General features: G+C 31.5%; 1 protein-coding gene across 1 annotated transcript in view; it reads right to left on the reverse strand.

Moving 5' to 3' along the window:
* Positions 1-757: 757 nt before the first annotated feature.
* The window catches only part of LOC139510201 (uncharacterized), a 119,209-nt gene continuing 100,583 nt past the window's right edge, over positions 758-19,383 (reverse strand). The window contains exons 61-74 of the mRNA XM_071296661.1: positions 19,128-19,220; positions 18,041-18,220; positions 16,801-16,872; positions 12,505-12,615; positions 11,736-11,972; positions 10,965-11,079; positions 10,566-10,594; positions 9,248-9,328; positions 7,466-7,738; positions 6,283-6,360; positions 5,237-5,422; positions 3,818-3,918; positions 2,501-2,739; positions 758-1,353 (exon numbers count right to left, since the gene is read on the reverse strand). Of these exons, the coding sequence (XP_071152762.1) occupies positions 1,190-1,353; positions 2,501-2,739; positions 3,818-3,918; positions 5,237-5,422; positions 6,283-6,360; positions 7,466-7,738; positions 9,248-9,328; positions 10,566-10,594; positions 10,965-11,079; positions 11,736-11,972; positions 12,505-12,615; positions 16,801-16,872; positions 18,041-18,220; positions 19,128-19,220 (1,959 nt within the window). The 3' untranslated portion in view covers positions 758-1,189. The remainder of the gene's footprint in view (positions 1,354-2,500; positions 2,740-3,817; positions 3,919-5,236; positions 5,423-6,282; positions 6,361-7,465; positions 7,739-9,247; positions 9,329-10,565; positions 10,595-10,964; positions 11,080-11,735; positions 11,973-12,504; positions 12,616-16,800; positions 16,873-18,040; positions 18,221-19,127; positions 19,221-19,383) is intronic.

Raw genomic sequence — 19,383 nt, forward strand, 5'->3', positions numbered from 1 at the left:
CAGACCAACAGACAGACAGACCTTTGACCTAGGAAGTTGTATATACATCATGACACACCCTCTGGTGTTGGTTAAAATGGATGTCAAGTATAATATTTGAAATCATAACGGTTCTCAAGATATAGAGCGGACACGATCTTCACCATAGGACACGGGGTTGTCAACTGAAACCAAAGTTTTTGACCTTGACCTTTGACCTAGGAAGTTGTACATACATCATGACACACCCTCTGGTGTTGGTTAATTAACATGTTAAGTATTAAGTATAAAATCATAACGGTTATCTAGATATGGAGCGGACACGATCTTCACCACAGGACACAGGGTTGTCAACTGAAACCAAAGTTTTTGACCTTGACCTTTGACCTAGGAAGTTGTACATACATTATGACACACCCTCTGGTGTTGGTTAAAATGGATGTCAAGTATAAACTTTGAAATCATAACGGTTCTCAAGATATAGAGCGGACACGATCTTCACCACAGGACACAGGGTTGTCAACTGAAACCAGTTTTTTTACCTTGACCTTTGACCTAGGAAGTTGTACATACATCATGACACGCCCTCTGGTGGTGGTTAATAAACATGTAAAGTATAAAGTATGAACTCATAATGGTTCTCTAGATATGGAGCGGACACAAAGTTAAAGTGTTACGGACGGACAGACAGACAGACTGATCACTATAGGGCCCTAATTACCTGAAAAATTTCATGTAATACTGATTCGTTGTAATTCAGAGTCAATAAAGCAATACATTCAAAATTTCAGCAATCTATTCAGATGTTAATTTCTTATTATAATTTTAACAACTTTTAATCAAAGTGTTTTGCTTTGTGGTCTTACGTCACATGACAGTACAGGCTGATTTCCCCCCCAAAAAATAATTTTAAAACATCTACAATGTACATGTTCTAATATTATAATGTACATGTTCTTCTATCAATTGCTACAGTGAACATGTTCTTCTATTGCTACAATGAACATGTTCTCCTATTGCTACAATAAACAGGTTTTTCTATTGCTATAATGTACATGTGCTTCTATTGCTACCAAGATCATGTTCTACCAGTTTTGTTACAAATAGACTTTAAGAGTTTTATAAAATGTAGTGTTCTGTTATTACTGTAATGTGTGTAAACTGTTATAGCAGTATATATTTTTATTGCTGTAATAAACAAGGTCTGTTATCACTGCAACGAACATGCTTGACTTGTGCGTCTCTGAGATTTTTGTGAGCGTTTAGATGAGGTAGACTGCTGTGAAGTTTCACTCTCGGCTGAGGACTCTCGACTCTTTAGTAGTCTGCTGTCTTTATTCTCAGAGGGAAAATTTTGATCTTCTGCATTCTCTCCTGAAAATACATAAAAAAAAATTTCATGAGCACAATATTCTGGAATCCAATGTCTATTTTTTCTGCTTAAGGAGGCTAGAGGGTACAAAAATTTTGGTAAATATTAAAACATGATTTTTTTCGTCACAAATTTTATTTGTTACACTTTTAGTTGTTACTTTATGAAATGGTATAAAAACCAACCAAAAAAATCAATTCGTTTTGTCCCCAGATGACTTTTAAAATGTTTATATCATTGAAAAGCTCCAAATTATCTCCCTTTGGTAAAAGCATGCCAATTTTTTGCATTAAAATTGAAATAACTTTTGAACTCATCGGTGACCTATATTTTTTATATTTTTTTTTTAAATAAGCTGTACTTAAACTAAAAAATTGTAAAAGTGATTTCTGTAATTTAGTTCTTTTTTTATTTTGATATTACCTTGTTTACTCCTATTAGTTTAACAGAGTAAAAGTACTTTTAAAACACAAATGCATGCTTCTTTCAAAGACAGATTTTGCCATTTTTTGCATTCTTGTTTTTCATTTTTGCTTACGTGCTTTGACCTTTAGTCTATTTTGTTTTTCATTGTTGATATATTTGTTTGCTTTTATAGTGATTAAGGGGGTTTGCGGGTATAAGTCCATTTTTTTTTTTAATATAGGATTTCACTATCATTTTCTTGAATAAACTATATTATATACTAATAGGAGAAATCAAGGTAATATCAACATAGAAAAAAAAAAATAATTTAAGAACAGCTTATTTGAAAAAAATAATGAAAAATATAGGTAACCAATGACTTAAATGGCTTTTTTTTTAACATGAAAAATTACAAGAATATCCTCTTCAACCTCTAACTGAAACTGTAGTAGACAAACAAGTGCATTCTATTTTTTATCCATTTCAGCTTTGTAAGTTGGCAGTTGGGATCATCAGACACATTATTTGAAACCCAAATGATGACTGTTGTCAAATTTGGTTTAAATTTTGCAAGGTTGTTTCAGAGAATAAGAATTTTGTTTAAATTAATTGACTATGACTATGACGAAAGGCAGATGAGTAATGACAGACAATGGTAATAGTTCACACTAACCCTTCAAGTGAGATAAAAAATCAACTGTAATTTTCATAAAGAAAAAAATATGAGAGAAATTGAATACAAACCTTTAGAATCGTCTGTAGTTTTTGGTTCTATTTTCTTTACTACATGGTCTTTCATTGTTATCCCTTCTTGTTTTAACTGCAGGATCACTGGATTTTCTGATAATGCCTCCTTAAAGTGTTTATCTTGGTCTGTAAGTACATGTCGTACTTGTCTTGTCCCATGTCGTATTTTTGTGGCTCCAACTTTGCTCATATGGTCTTTACATAAATAGGCAATTTTTCCATTTGGCAAACAACATCTGAATTGATAAGAAAGCAGCAATCAATACCCAATTGAAGCAAAATTGCCTTGAAAGAAAATTAGTTTAAACATATTTATTTATAGTGGATTGGAAAACAAGTTTTTCAACTTATATTAATCCCTTTCCACTTTGCGGGTGCGAGTGCTGCCTTGTAGCAGCATTAGCCTGCTCTTTTTTCGAAATCTACAAGAGTGTCTTTAACGTGCAAGAGATATGGCTCTCTCTTAACACGGGTCAGCCATGTATCGTTCCCTTCCGACGGACTATCGTCGTTTCCTCAAGACCATACTCGCAAATGGTGTCAAGGGAGAGCCGAAAATTAAGTCCCTGAAATTTTCATCCCAGAAGGGAATCGAACCAGGAACCTTTGTGTTAGTTGTCCAATGCACTAACCACTACACCACGGCTGTTCAGCTATAATTATGTATTGTCATTTTTAGGCAATATTACTGTCATGATTCTGATTCAATTGGAACTTTCTACATAATGTATTTGAGTTGTGCAAAAAAATATATCATCCAAATGGCCACATGTTGAAAATATTGCTCATTAGATACTATCTAGACACTAGAATTTCTAATTGAAGCTTATTGTATGAGCTCAATACAGTAATGTGAAACTGGGACAAAAGTGATGAGATGATGAACTAAAAGGAATGAAGAAAGTTTAAGGATTAATGAGAATTTTTAAAAATGCTTTCAGTGGTATCATATAAACCATATCATAAGAACAAAATAAATCATTTTTAAAGGACCTCTTATTTTCCCCAGAAGGCTTGAAATGTTGCTTTTTTCATGTCATATATGATTTTAAACGTGTTCAACATATTGCTGATATAAACCTTTTTAAAGTTTGATAAGAAAAGTAGGTGAGAGAGAAATTATCATGTAAAATTTTCATCAATTTTATTGAATTTGATTTGAACTACAAATGTATAGGTGTGAGAGGACCTACATTATCGGATGAATTGCCATTAGCATTCCATAACACCCTCTCTGCTTCACAAGATCATGACTAACATTTTCGCTACATATGAAAATTAAATTCATCAAAGATGCTTCTTTAAATCGTTTACCTCCAAAACTCATGTAACCACGATTTGTCCAATTCAGAGTAATCTTCTATCACTTTACGGAGAGCTCTGTAAGCTTCAGTGAAATTTTTAGTACTTCCCTCCTAAAAAAGAAACAATAAAATACACTCTTTTTCAACAATATTTTACAATCTAATGGACCTTCACACTCCTATTTCAACAAGAAGTGTTATTAGTAAACTTTGAAACATCACATTAAAAGAGGCTTAGGAAGGGACATGAATCCCTCACCTACACTGCTTTGATGGAAACAAAAATATATATAACAACAGAAACACTCAGCTTATTTACTAAATGAGAGATTAAAAGTCATGCATGAAAAGTACATTAAATGATCATAACACTCGCCACATTAAAAAAAACAAACTAGATTTTTAGATTGGTTAGATGTTAAAAATCTGAGGGTTTTGGTTAACAACCTTTCAATGAAGGATTAAGGAATTATGTGCTGTCTTTCACTCAGGTTCGAAATCCACAAAGCATATTCTTGAAATACAAAATGTAACAAGTCAATAAATTCTCAAAATCAAAAGGGAACTTGTCTTCATATAACAGACCAATTACATACAAAGCATAGTTTGACCTAAACTTCCTGTTCATGCATTTTAGTTGCTGCTATGAAATTGAGTACCGTATATAGGCTTGTATAGTCCACAGTATTATTCTCCAAAATTGATCCTTCCAGACAGGGATGTGGTGTATTGTAGTGAAGCCCTTTTTGACATATTTTTATAGTTTGTTTTATGTTGTACTGTTACACTACCTTCCAGGTTAGAGAGAGAGATAGTTAGAAGTCAGAAAACCTGTTTAACCCTGCCACATTGTGTATATGCCTGTCCCAAATCAGGAGACTGTCGTTCAGTGGTTGTTGTTTGTTGTTGTAGATTGTATTAGTTTTTTTGTTTATAGTGTTTTGAACATAAATCAGTCCTTTGAATTGTTTTAAATTTTTTATGCTGACCTATGTCTTTGTAGTCTTGTTGGCAATCATAACACATCTTCTTAGTTTTAAGGTACAAACGTTTTGTGGCTGAAACAGAAGAATGGATGAACAGACATGGTGATCCTAATATATTCCCCTTCCAAACATTTGTTTGTGTAGTGTATAATAGTCCATTTGCCAATTACCGATTTGATTCTGTTATTACACACTTTTTAAACAAATTACTACCCTTTGCCAATTGTAGACTGGTTCCATGCTGGACAAAATTGGCTTTTGCCAATGCAAAGCATGCTGAATTGAAAGTGATGTATGGGTGGTTTAACGAAGTTTTCATAAAAAAAAATATGATGTGAAAAGTATTTTCTTTAAGCTTGCCTGGGTTGACACATCAATACCCTCTCGAAAATTTGTGTTTAATCCTATAATATACACCAAAACATCTCTACTTATCAATATACCTTTTGTATAAACTTGAGGAAATTTTCTCCACTTAAAGATTCCATGCAGTGCAGGTCAACTCCATTTTGTTTAAGAATAGCATAAAACCTAGATAGATATGGAGATATATCTTTCAGAACTTTCATCAGGTTTTCTTTACCAGTAAATTTTTCAAGGTCAACTGTAATTCCATAGAAATGCCATCCCTGTAAAATTTATTATTAAGTATTATTTTACTGGTACCAGATTTTCGTTTATTTATGGTAGCAATGTTAATAAATTATTTTATAGTATGTTCTTGAACCTGCCTTGCATTTTTTTTCTCCATTTATTGAGATAAATAAACTGTTATTACAGAGCTATGTCTCTCCTTTAAAAATTAAAATAGCAATACTCAAACATGTAAATTTTAAAGTAAATATTCAAAGTCAATGAACTGAAATTATATGACTAAATAATCTCCATGGAAATGAGATGTGCCAATGCTAATACAACTGCAGCATACCAAATATCATTAACCTACCACTTGTGGTTCATCATAAACTAGACCTTATCACAAACGAATTCCTTGTTGATGCTGACACTGGAAACAAAGCTAGTCAAAAAGGAGAGAGGAGCAATCGAGTGACTAAACCATTCTGTTTGCTATGTTATAGTAATACTCCATGTCCTGTTTAAGTATAGATTATTAGGTTTTCTACACTTTGATATTTTACGATATCATCTGTTTATCGTTCTTTTGTTTTTTTTCCCCCTCTCCCTAAGACAGTTTTACACTTGAGAAAAGCAAGCTTGATAACGTCTAATCTCGCATTGTGACATTGCTGATAACTTCTCCTCTCACATTGTGACGTCGCTGATAATGCCGGGTCTCGTTTTTAACCCTTAAACGAGAATTACTGAGCGACAGACAAGAATAATATAGGTGTATTCTTCTCCAAAAAAAAAAGAAACTGAATAATCATAAAAATGGATGACATATGCAACTTTGCATGGTACCTATAGGACACAGAGGCATGATGATTAATTTGTTGTGGAAGGAAGAGAAATTTAATATTATATATACCTGTTCATATTCACATAACACTCTGAGGTTGAGGTTTCTTTCTTTCCATTCATCATCTATGCTGTCTTCTAAAATTGCCTGTAATAGAATTATCATTTAAATGTATTCATTAATGCTGCATCCAAAATATTCTTATATTTGAAGATTTTGAATTGATTTTATAGTCTTAGATGCATGATTTTTTTTATTAGTTGATATTGGCTTTGAACTAGCTGTCAGAAACTGTGAATTCTCTCAGATCTGTACTAAGTCTTTAAGATGTTGGGATGTACAAGTACATGTCCATGTCACTCTGATTTTGTTAGATGTATTTTTATTTGGATCCACTTGATGAGTTAAACTTTTTCAACTGATTTCTATAGTTTGTTCTTACGTTATACTGTTACACCACTGTCCCAAGTTAAGTTAGGGTTCTGTATGTGCCTGTCACAAGTTAGGAGCCTGTACCGGTAATTCAGTGTTTGTCATTTGTTGTTGTGTTACATATTTTCTTTTTGTTCATTATTTTGTTCATAAAATAGGCCATTAGTTTTCTCATTTGAAATGTTTTACATTGGTTGTTTTTAGGCCTTTTATAGTGAACTATGTGGTATGGGCTTTGCTCATTGTTGAAAGCCGAACAGCTACCTATAGTTGTTAATTCCTTTGTCATTAGGTCTCTTATGGAGAGATGTCTCATTAGCAATCATACCACATCTTCTTTTTTTACAGCACTTCTGGTATTATATATATATCCAAATACCGTTTCGATCCCTAACATCACCGAAGAGACATTTATTGTCGAAATAGCGATCTGGTGTACAAAAAAATATTAACACCTTACGTTTGTGGCATAACATTGTGGCCACAAGTTAATTGTTTTCTGTTTAGTATTAAATTTATATTAAGATCCATTTTTTTACAGCTTGTAATCAATTTTATTTGGCAATCGCCAATGGCAGTCAGCAGGGTTAAAGAACATCAGTTGTTCGACCTGTTAGTCAAATGCGTTTTGTTTAAATATACTTCTTCATTTTTTTTGGTCTTTTGGAAAATGTTGTTTCTACTGTATTTAGACCCTTCTACAACGAAATTTGTTTTACATGCACATGTATAAAAATTGCGGTTTTTATCCAATGCAATCATAGGTTTGAATATAGTTTTCAATTTAGACTCGTTTATATGTTTGTATAGCAACACTTACTGATATATTACTTAGAATTCTTTGTGTATATTGAATTTTAAACTGTTCTTTGCGTTTTAATTCTAAATCCCGCTTCTCTTTTGGTTCAGGCAATAATCTTTCCTTGAGACTTAATGGGATTGAATTTCTTTCATCATGTTCATAGAATTTCCCATCTAATTTTTTTGACTCTATGTGTACCAATTGTAAAGCCCATTTTAACTCTGAAGGCAGATTATCCTCACTACCATTTTCTAGAGCTGTTATTGTGCATTGTATTTTTTCAATTTCTTCCTGTAAGGCAAAAAGGAAAAATTAGGGATTTGATATTCAAAATAGTGGGAACAAGAATGTCTCCATAGTACAAATATGCCCCATTCGCACTATCTTTTTCTATGTTCAATGGACTGTGAAATGGAGGTCAAAACTGTTATTTGGCATTAAAATTAGAAAGATCATATCATATCAAGGAACATGTGTACTTAGTTTCAAGTTGATTGGACTTCAACTTCATCAAAAACTACCTTGCCCAAAAACTTGACAGAAAATGGGACAGACGGACAGACAAATGGCACACATACCAAAAAACATAATGCTCCTAAGCTGGACATAAACCCCAGAGGAATAAATGATGTTATAATAATCATGGAACAAAAATTTGATTCTTTCTACTTACTGTATAGTCAATAAGCATGGCATGCATAATCTACAGTTAAACTTTCAATTTACCAAACAATAAAGAATGTTTATTTCTAATGACAAAACTAGGCAATTTAGGGATTACAGATGTTTATGTGTGTCTTTTCAATCTTTGCAGAGGATGACCTTTTGTCAAGCATTGCAATTAAGATAGACATCTGTTAACAAAATGAATACCATAAGCAGAGTTCAACCTGTAAACATTATATTTAGATTCCTAGCATCCAATCAAATTTAAGTATAATGTATACTGGTTTAATTAACTCTACCTTCTTATATATTGTTTGCAAATGCCAATACAAACAAAGCAAGCAAGCCAACCAAAGTCTCACTCTTCAATCATTAGGAAAATTAGCTCTAACCTTTATAAATAGTTATACATTGTATATGTCAAGTTGTCAGTGAAACAAGAAATAGCTATTCAGGTATCATCAATGTCAGTTTTCATATGGATATTATTAAAGTTTCTTTGAAATTATTATAATTAAAAATAATATCCTAAAATGAAAAAAAATAGATAGAAATTGAAATTTAAGAGCAATAACTTCTATATGAGTCATCTGACAATTTTGACATATGTAAACAGCAGGTAGATCTCAAAATGTTTGCCTCCGTCAGATTTTTCTCTATTTATAGTGGTTTTCAAGATTATCAACATAAATTGCAGTTTACCCTCAATGTTCTTTTTTTTTTTAACTATGTCAGCCGTCTTGGTCAGCAAGCAGGGTAAATTTTCACACTTTTGAAACTAGATACCCCATTAATGATTGTGGCATAGTTTAATTAAATTTTGTGAGAAAAACTATATTTTGTGTGCCTGCTTTTAAGTGGTTGTCCTGGGTTGCTGTCTGCCATAATTGTTTTAAGAATAAATCAACTTTGGTTTTCTCTTTCTCATATTTGTCATGACATGTCGTATATTGTTGAAGGCTGTATAGTGACTTGTCAATGTCTTTAACCTCCTCCTATGGTCCTTAGTGGATAGTGATTTCATTTGCAATCATAACACATCTCCTTATTTTTATATCAAGATAACTAAGCTTTTTGCCATCAGTCACCTCTCTAAAATGTGTAATTTTTAGTTTTAAACCCTAGTTGACTAACCTTAGCCTTGGCCTTGTCACCAGTATATGCTTCATCCATGGCTTTCAACACCATATCAATATATACTGGATTTCCATACTGCTATATAAAACAAGAATGTGCATGATAAAAATACTTGCAAGCTTTATTTCTAGTAGTATTAATTGATTTGATGTAGTGGTCTAAATTTTATTGAAACATTGTCATTTTTAAATTTTTATTTCTCAATTGATCTAACCTTTTAGCATTCTTTCTATTCAAATATTTTTTGTTAGACAAATAACAACTTGAAAATGACAATGTTTCAGTTCAATTGAGGTTTTCTTGAATTTATTCTATAATTGAACAAAGACACATATAAAAGTAGATCGTGTTTGAGGACATAAGGTCCGAGTACACAGTTATCGTCCCTTGATTTTCATTGTTCACGAATATAGTCCTTAGTGTGGACAGTGTGTTACTTGTCATTTTTTTCATGTGTCAATATTTGTGTTCCTATGCTTTAATCCAGTTGTATAACTCATTTGTGAACTCTGAATATACAGAAAAGAAGATTATCTCAGATAATGTGTGCAAAATGTGCTGTATAAATGACCCTTGTCTAATGCCCTGTTTGGATCAAGTTAAATGTGAGGAGCTTGGTACATAAAAGTTGAAGTCCATATTGAAGATTTCACTAAATTTGTATAAAAGCACTTTATAATGTCTTTTGTACCTGTCTCATTTCACATAATATCTCTCTTTTCTTTTGTAGGATAGCAAGTGGTTCAAATATAAGCCTGTTTGGGCTAAAATTGCATGCAAGTTTTTCACTAAAAATTGAAAAATCTTTGCATTTGACCATACTGTCTGCACAAAAAGTTGAACTAAAGAGTCCTTTTGTGCTCAGATTTATTGTATCATGTAACTTGAGTATAGAAATAATGAATAAGACACACATTTTTATTCCCTATAGCTTTAGTATGCATTTTTAAATGTAAATATGTGCTACGGCCTAAATTGACCCTAAACTATTTTCAGACTTCTTTGGCCTAAGACCCTTTTAAACTAATATGATATGCTATTTGTAATTTTTCTTTCCATTTAAAGTACAATAAATACATATGTAAGGATTATTTATAACCAAAAAACTTGAATGATGGTGTTCTATTTACAAAATGGAATAAACTGTGAAATAGTATTTAAACCAAATTTGGTTTTCTTTCAAACCAAATAAAACAGAGAATGGAAATGAGGAATATGTCAAAGAGACCACAACTAAAGGCCAATAATTACCTTTAGCAGTCTCATGGCGTTCCATACAAAGGAAAATTTGAAACCTATGAAAAACAATTCTTACCTGTAAATTGTCCATAAGTGAATTTGTTGCTGAAAAAATTGGAAATATGATTTTAACTTAAATCTAAAAAAACATACAAAGCAGAAAGAAATGATTACAATTGATGGATTTGAGTTTACTTTTTCACGAAATGAATCTATTTGATTTTGTGGCTGCAAGTACACATATGTTAAAGAAATCAACTCTGATGAAAAATTTGACAAAATTCAGCAAAGCTTAATATGAAGGGTTGCAGTAACCTTCTATTTTTCTCCCCTTAAAGGTGATACATCATACCTGCCTAGTTTCATGACTGTAGTTCAAACTTTAGTTCTTTAGATATTAAACAAGTTCTTTCTAAAATAACTACTCAGTTTAAATGATAGATAGGACAACCAATATTTTGTGTAAAATTCTTACAATGTTTTTTGTCATGTAAATCAACAACCAATAGTCGTGGAATGTACGTGTCTTCCATCATTGATAACTTTGTTACATATCTCATGAACTTTCTCTGTATAAGTTCTACCTCTTCCTACAAGAAAAAATACACATTTTTATAATGAAATAATGAATATAAATTATGTGATAGAGAAGATTTTCATAAATGTTAAATTGTATAACAGAACAGAACAACATCAGATAAGGAACATCAAGTGATGGTAATATTTCAATAACTTTTTGATTGATTGTTTGTTGCTTAACGTCAAGTGACACATATTCCATGCATGTTCAGGACGAGAACAAGTTAACAATAAATACAATAGGTAGGTCTTGTAATAATAGAGGCCAACCGGGATGATGGACTGTCACTGGAAAATGAGGGTATATTGGATAGGGACAGAAATTTTGCTTTGCAACAGGTCACCTACAGATCCCTCAAAGAGTTGTTGCAACGGTTCTTAACATGCAAAGAGCATGGCACTCTCTTTACACAAGGCATCAGATTTAACGTCCCCATTCTAACTGAATGTTGCCGCAAACTTGATACATCCCGCACAGCCAAACGGAAAACACACTTTGGCAAGCTTTTCCCTACCATTCGAAAGAAGACCAAGTGACCATATTTTGTTTTCCCAGTCATCCTTGGGGGGTATCTCAATAACTAGTTTCAGTCAAGTGGGCTATTACCAGCAGTGAAGCAAGAAATATCAGAAAAGATAAACATAATTCATATATAAATAGACACACCTGAAAGGACAAATTTGTATCTCCTTGTTGCTTTAATTTTTCCTCTAAGTTTCCCTTCTTCTTTAGTTTTGTTTTTGCTTTCTCCAGCTTTTCTCTGACTTTTTTCTGTCTATCTGTCTCAGGTTGTAGTAGGTAATTTTTAACAGCTGTCAAGACTTCGTCATATACATCAGGAGTCTCTTTCTGCATTTTGATAACAGTTGCTAATTCCGGCTGCTTCTTTATCATTAGACTCACCTAAAATAAAATATATTTTTAGTTTAGAAATTACAACAATTAATTTTACTAAATTCATTGTAGTTGTTTCTACTTAGTATTAATACAACAAAATTATTTAAAAGAAGGAGCAAACAATGATTAATTTCTCAAAATTTGAACTAAAATCGAGTACCGGTAATATCATTTTGCAAAATATGAAAAAATACATTTATATATTTCTTAAAATGTTTAGTTTAATCCTGCATTTAATAAAATACATTTATATTAATATTGCTCCTCCTGATTCAAATTAGAATAGATATTCCACTTAATTCTAAAACTAAATGCATGCTTTTAATTTTTGTCTTTATTTTTTTTAGCTTAAGACAAATGTTATGTTGTTGAATATACCATCTCAGCTGCTACTTTTTGGTGGAATAGAATTAATTTTATCCAGACATGGACCAATAAATGGGTAAATCAATTTAGACACTTTGACAAAAGTATTCAGTTGAGAAATGCCATTCTTTCAAAACGTGTTAAAAAAAATCTAAAAATTTAATATACAAACCTCTGATTCCTTCCAGAGCTTCCCTGTGCCTACTATACAAACAACTATTGGCAAATACAAATTATGTACACCAAATCTAGCTTCCATCATACAAGCATCAGATTCCAAATACTAAAAGTATATAACCACACATTTCAATATCGCATATATATGTACTTAGATATAGGAAGATTTGGTTTGAGTGCCAATGAGACAACTCTCCTTCAAAGTCACAATTTATAAAAGTAAACCATTCATAGGTCAAGTTACGGTCTTCAACACAGAGCCTAGGCTCACACCAATATAGCTGTGGAACCATAGCTCTTATTGTCATAATGATATTTCTTGACAAATTCCAACCAAATGTTGGAAAATTTTTCAATAAATATCACAACAAGACTACAAGCTACTGTTGTGCAGCTATAACTGGCAATGGTTACATTTTGGGATGAAAAGGTGTTTATAGACAATTATAGTGGTTTATTTTATAATGCCAATAGGTAAAGTATGAACTGTAAGTTACAGTTACTCATTATTGTAACCATGAAGCTTTCTTATTGAGTTGCTCAGCTTTGAGTTTTCTAGAAAGAATTTTGTAGGATTTTTTCATAGTTTTTTTTTTAGCAGTGTTTTTTCTTCAAATTGTGATTTTTGATTATCTTAGTATCTTGAACTATTTTTTTTTAATTTATCATGCATGTTTTCATTTGTCTTCTTCTAAATTTTTATTGAAATTATCATGCATGTTTTCATTTGTCTTCTTCTAAATTTTTATTGAAATTATCATGCATGTTTTCATTTGTCTTCTTCTAAATTTTTATTGAAATTATCATGCATGTTTTCATTTGTCTTCGGCTAAATTTTTATTGAAATTATAATGAATGTTTTCAGTTCAGACTCTTTCAAAGGATGCTTTATATGAGGTCATAATGGGGGTACCTCATGACAAACAACGGTAAATGTAGTTAACAGCAATTTTTTGTGTATGACAATAGGTACAATTTCTTTTGGACAATACAAAAATCAATAGATGTTGACGAATCACATTTAAATTTTTTCCCACAACAATTATTTGAGACTTCTAACAAATCATGATAGTGATATTTTGATGAATCACAGTAAAATTTTAACCAATTTGAAACTATCGATAGCTTAAAATGACCCTTTGAAGCCTGATGGTAAAGGACATTCCTACCCTTTTATATTGGTCAATTACCTCACAATAATGCTTAGGTGAATTACCATCTTTAAATATCTGTTATAAATACAAAAACATATTTTAACCAGGTGCTCCGCAGGGCGCAGCTTTATACGACCGCAGAGGTCGAACCCTGAACAGTTGGGGCAAGTATGGACAAAACATTCAAGCATGATACAGCTCTGAAGTTGGATTGTGATCAAATTTTTGACATTACATGGGTTTTTTTTACACAAAACAAATGCCAAAATTTTACAAATCAATTAAAGATTTCTTCTTCAAACTTTTTAAATCTAAAATTAAATAGTTGACACAGCATAGGTTTCTGACACAGAATGAATGTGGTCTAATGAACTTAAAAGGTTTTTTTTGCCTCTCAAAAAAATGTTTGAAGAAATTTTCTTTTTATTTATGAAATCTGAAATGAGAAAAATTTAACCCCCCCCCCCCCCTTTTTTTTCACATCCCCGTTTCCCTTTTTCAAAACTGATATCAATTCAAATTTTTAATGGAGATTGCAACAATAACTACTCATTTTAATACATCATAAAATATTAAGATGTTAAAAAACTGCTTGTTATCACTGAATGGTAAAGATTATTTAAATTTATCAGTTGGTAGTAAAAAGTGTATATACATTGTATATTGTATATAACAAAGATTTAAGTTGATTCTGGACAAAGAAAGATAACTCCAATTAAAAAAAATTCTTGCTATTGCACAATATTGTGCAATAGGATATTTCTTGCTTACTATTCTGGACAAAGAAAGATAACTCTAATTAAAAAAAATTTTGCTATTTCACAATATTTTGCAATTAGATATTTCTTGCCATTGCACAATACTGTGCAATTGAAAAGACTTGCTATTGCACAATACTTAATATAATAATTTTAGATCCTGATTTGGACCAACTTGAAAACTGGGCCCATAATCAAAAATATAAGTACATGTTCAGATTCAGCATATCAAAGAGGCCCAAGAATTCAATTTTTGTTAAAATCAAACTTAGTTTAATTTTGGACCCTTTGGACTTTAATGTAGAATTTGAAATTTGAAAACAGGACCAAAAATGAAGAATCTACATACACAGTTAGATTTGGCATATCAAAGAACCCCAAGGATTCAATTTTTGATGAAATCAAACAAAGTTTAATTTTGGACCCTTTGGACCTTAATGTAGACCAATTTGAAAACTGGACCAAAAAACTTCAATAATCAAGAATCTAAGTACATTTTTAGATTCAACATATCAAAGAACCCAACCGATTCATTTTTTGTCAAAATCAAACTAAGTTTAATTTTGGACCCTTTGGACCTTAATGTAGACCAATTTGAAAACGGGACCAAAAGTTGAGAATCTACATATACAGTTAGATTCGGCATATCAAAGAACCCCAATTATTCAATTTTGATGAAATCAAACAAAGTTTAATTTTGGACCCTTTGGGCCCCTTTTTCCTAAACTATTGGGACCAAAACTCCCAAAATCAATACCAACCTTCCTTTTATGGTCATAAGCCTTGTGTTTAAATTTCATAGATTTGTATTTACTTATACTAACGTTATGGTGCGAAAACCAAGAAAAATGCTTATTTGGGTCCCTTTTTGGCCCCTAATTCCTAAACTGTTGGGTCCTAAACTCCCAAAATCAATACCAACCTTCCTTTTGTGGTCATAAACATTGTGTTTAAATTTCATAGATTTCTATTTACTTAAACTAAAGTTATTGTGCGAAAACCAAGAAAAATGCTTATTTGGGCCCTTTATTGGCCCCTTATTCCTAAAATGTTGGGACCAAAACTTCCAAAATCAATACCAACCTTCCTTTTATGGTCATAAACCTTGTGTCAAAATTTCATAGATTTCTATTAACTTAAACTAAAGTTATGGTGCGAAAACCAAGAAAATGCTTATTTGGGCCCTTTTTGGCCCCTAATTCCTAAAATGTTGGGACCAAAACTTCCAAAATCAATACCAACCTTCCTTTTATGGTCATAAACCTTGTGTTAAAATTTCATAGATTTCTATTCACTTTTACTAAAGTTAGAGTGCGAAAACTAAAAGTATTCGGACGCAGGACGACGACGACGACGACGACGACGACGACGACGACGACGACGCCGACGCCAACGTGATAGCAATATACGACGAAAATTTTTTCAAAATTTGCGGTCGTATAAAAACCAAATCATGCATATAATATGTCTGACTGTATGTTCATTTTTGGTTATGAGGGCATTTTTAAGTAATTTTTGGTGTAAATTGAATATATCTCAAGAGCACATTAACCAAGATTACAATATACAAAAATTCATCATGTAGATTAAGCTTCCATGTGACAATTGTCAAAGCTCTTTAAATTTGTTTTGTGTAACCTAATTCCTAAACAGTTTGAACCCCCCAAAGCCAATCCTAACCATCCCTTTGTGGTATGGAAACTTGTGGTACAATTTCAGAGAGATCCATACACTGTTTTACCAGTTATTGTCTGGAAACTAGAAAAATGCTTATTTGGGCCCCTTTTTTTTGGCCCCTAAAACTGTTGGGACCATAACCCCCTAAATCAATCCCAACCTTCCTTTTGTGGTTTCAAACCTAGTGTTTAAATTTCATAGAGATCCATTAACTTATACTAAAGTTATTGTCAAGAAACCAAATGTCTTCAGACGACTCTGTGATACGGTCGCAATTTTTTTTTGTGTTCATACAAAAATGATAGCAAATTAGGAAGTTAACTCCCATTAATTTCTTGCGCATTTCAACAAAATTATTCTTTGAAGTACCAGAACAGGAAACAAATGTTATATACATGCACCATTATACATTTTGAACATAAATCAAACTTGATCGAGTCTTTTTTTTGTCATGATAACACCACTGACTGAGTGTTAGGCAATCAGGACTTGAACAGATATAAGGTGATAATTCGCCTTTTTAGAATCTAGAGGACTATGGGTAATCTCATTGTTTGAACAACAAAATGAAAATAACGTTATGTCATTGGTTGAATTTCTATTGTTTATCACGCTTTAAACCAAACACATCAATTTGGTGTACGCTTTAGAAAATATTACCCAGAATGCTTTAGATTCTAAAACGGCGAATTATGTACTTACCTCATCAGACACACAAATCACTAATACCCTGGAATTCTGAAGTCCCACAGTAATGTCTTGATACAGTCCGTACTTTGAAATATAAAAACCAAAAAATATTAAACAACACTGTAACATCAAGTTACTGTAAATTCAGAAATTATTGCGATGCTTTTATTATTGCGAATATTGCAACAGGGTTATAATCGCAATAATTTGAACTCTTTTTTTAATTTGAATCAGGTTTTTCTCAATATCGCAAAAATAAAAATCGCATTTTAGTCTAAAATGACAAAAATGCAATAATAAATGCACACAATAATTTCTGAATTAACAGTACTGATACTAGGAAAAGTAGCAAGTGTTTTAAATAAAAACATATAATATTGAGACTGAATTTTTATGTCTTCAGCATTTACCATTACTAATTTCAGCATAACCATTTGTTCAATTACTTATTATAACCTCTTTTAAATCTAAGAGTATAGATGTCAACTGAAAGATTATAAATAGTCTTCCTAAAAGTTATAATCTTCCTAAAAATTATAATCTTCCTAAAAATTATATAAGTGAATTTATTATAGACAGTAATACAGTTTAGCTTTGAACAATTAAATAAAGTAAAAGATAGGACTTAAAAAATTTGATGATTTACCTTTCCCATTGTTAATTTACCTTTCCCATAGTTAATTTACCTTTCCCACTATTAATTTACCTTTCCCATTGTTAATTTACCTTTCCCACTATTAATATACCTTTACCATTGTTAATTTACCTTTCCCACTATTAATTTACCTTTCCCATTGTTAATTTACCTTTCCCACTATTAATTTACCTTTCCCATTCTTAATTTACCTTTCCCCTTGTTAACTTACCTTTCCCATTGTTAATTTACCTTTCCCATTGTTAACTTACCTTTCCCACTATTAATATACCTTTCCCATCTGTAAATTTACCTTCCCATTGATAATTTTCTTTCCCTTCTGTTAATTTACCTTTTTCGCAGATAATTTAGCTTTGCCATACGTTAATTTACCTTTCCAATCTGTAAATTTACCTTCACATTGATAATTTTCCTTTTCCATCTGTAAATTTATCTTTCCCATTTGTTAATTTATCTTTCCCATTGTTAATTTACCTTCTCCAATGGTAATTTACCCTTCCCATTTTTAATTTACCTTTCCCATCTGTTAATTTACCTTTCCCATCTGTTAATTTACCTTTCCCATATGTTAAATTTCTTTTCCCATTGTTAATTTACCTTTCCCATTTGTTCTATGTCCATCCAACACCTAATACCATTCTTTTCTAGGTGTGTCTTCATTACTCTTGGATCACCATAACCAATGGATCCATCTTTAGCTTCTGTTGTAATTGAACACGCCTCCTGAGAGTTTGCCCAACAGTAACTTATAAATACTTCAGGGGTTTTCAGTTTCATCTTAAACCAGATATGAGACATTATCAAAAGATTAACATTATTTTTCAATAACAAGCAAATATTATCATATACATGTATTTAGGTGTTTATACTGCTGTTTTGAATATGCACAAAAGGATATGTGGGATTATATTTAAACCACAGGAATAACCAACAGACATCCAGAGGGCAAGAAATAGTCTTCAACACTAGACTTTGTCATTATCATATGTGACTGTCAAGCTCTAAATTATCCTCAGTGTTTTATAAGTAAAGTTTATTTTAAAATTTTATAATCAGAATTTTGAGATTATTTCATATGAGGGTTTTTACTACTGTTAATAGTTGTGCACTTTGCAGCAACATGAATCTCACTTGCCAAACAAAAAAAGCAAACCAGATGTGTGTAAATGCCACAACACATATGCTAGTTTAAAATATGGACTGAGAAAAGGAAGAAGATTTAAACCTGAAATCTGTGTGAATTTATCCATGTGATACAAATAAGCTCACACATTTCTGTTTATCAGTAAATAATGTATTGGAAACTTATTCATTAAGCAACAATTCAATTTAGTCCAGTAATGAATTTATGAAAGTTTCAAAGGAAATAATGATCATCAAGAAATACATAAATAGCATAATGAATAAAATCTTAACTTAATTTTTATGAAATTATGAAATTATGAACCACTATGACACTACTGTAAATTCAGAAATTATTGCGTGCATTTATTATTGTGATTTTGACATTTTAGACATAAAAGCGATTTTTTCCCCCCGATTTTTTAGAAAAATCCTGTTTTATTCATGTAAAAGTTTCAAAATGCAATTTTAAATTATTGCGTTTACAACTCTGTCGCATTTTTCGCAATCATAAAAACCTTGCAATAATTTCTGAATTAACAGTATACCAAATCCTACATACTTTCTCTATTATTTCCATATGACCTTTGATAATATCTATCAAGTCCTTTATTTTCTCTGGATACCTTTTCATATTCTTTATCATTGCAAATCTCTGGAAAAAAACATTTTTCCTTCTTAATGATTTATTGAAGCAATCCTTAAATGTCATTTTATTCAGATATCTATCTTTATACAAATGTCCTTTGTAAATTGTTTTACCTTTGAAAATATGACTGTTTAAACACCTTTTTTTTTTTAATTATAAGGTGACACAC

This window comes from Mytilus edulis, chromosome 2 (genome assembly GCF_963676685.1).
Source record: "Mytilus edulis chromosome 2, xbMytEdul2.2, whole genome shotgun sequence".
Taxonomy (NCBI): Eukaryota; Metazoa; Mollusca; class Bivalvia; order Mytilida; family Mytilidae; genus Mytilus; species Mytilus edulis.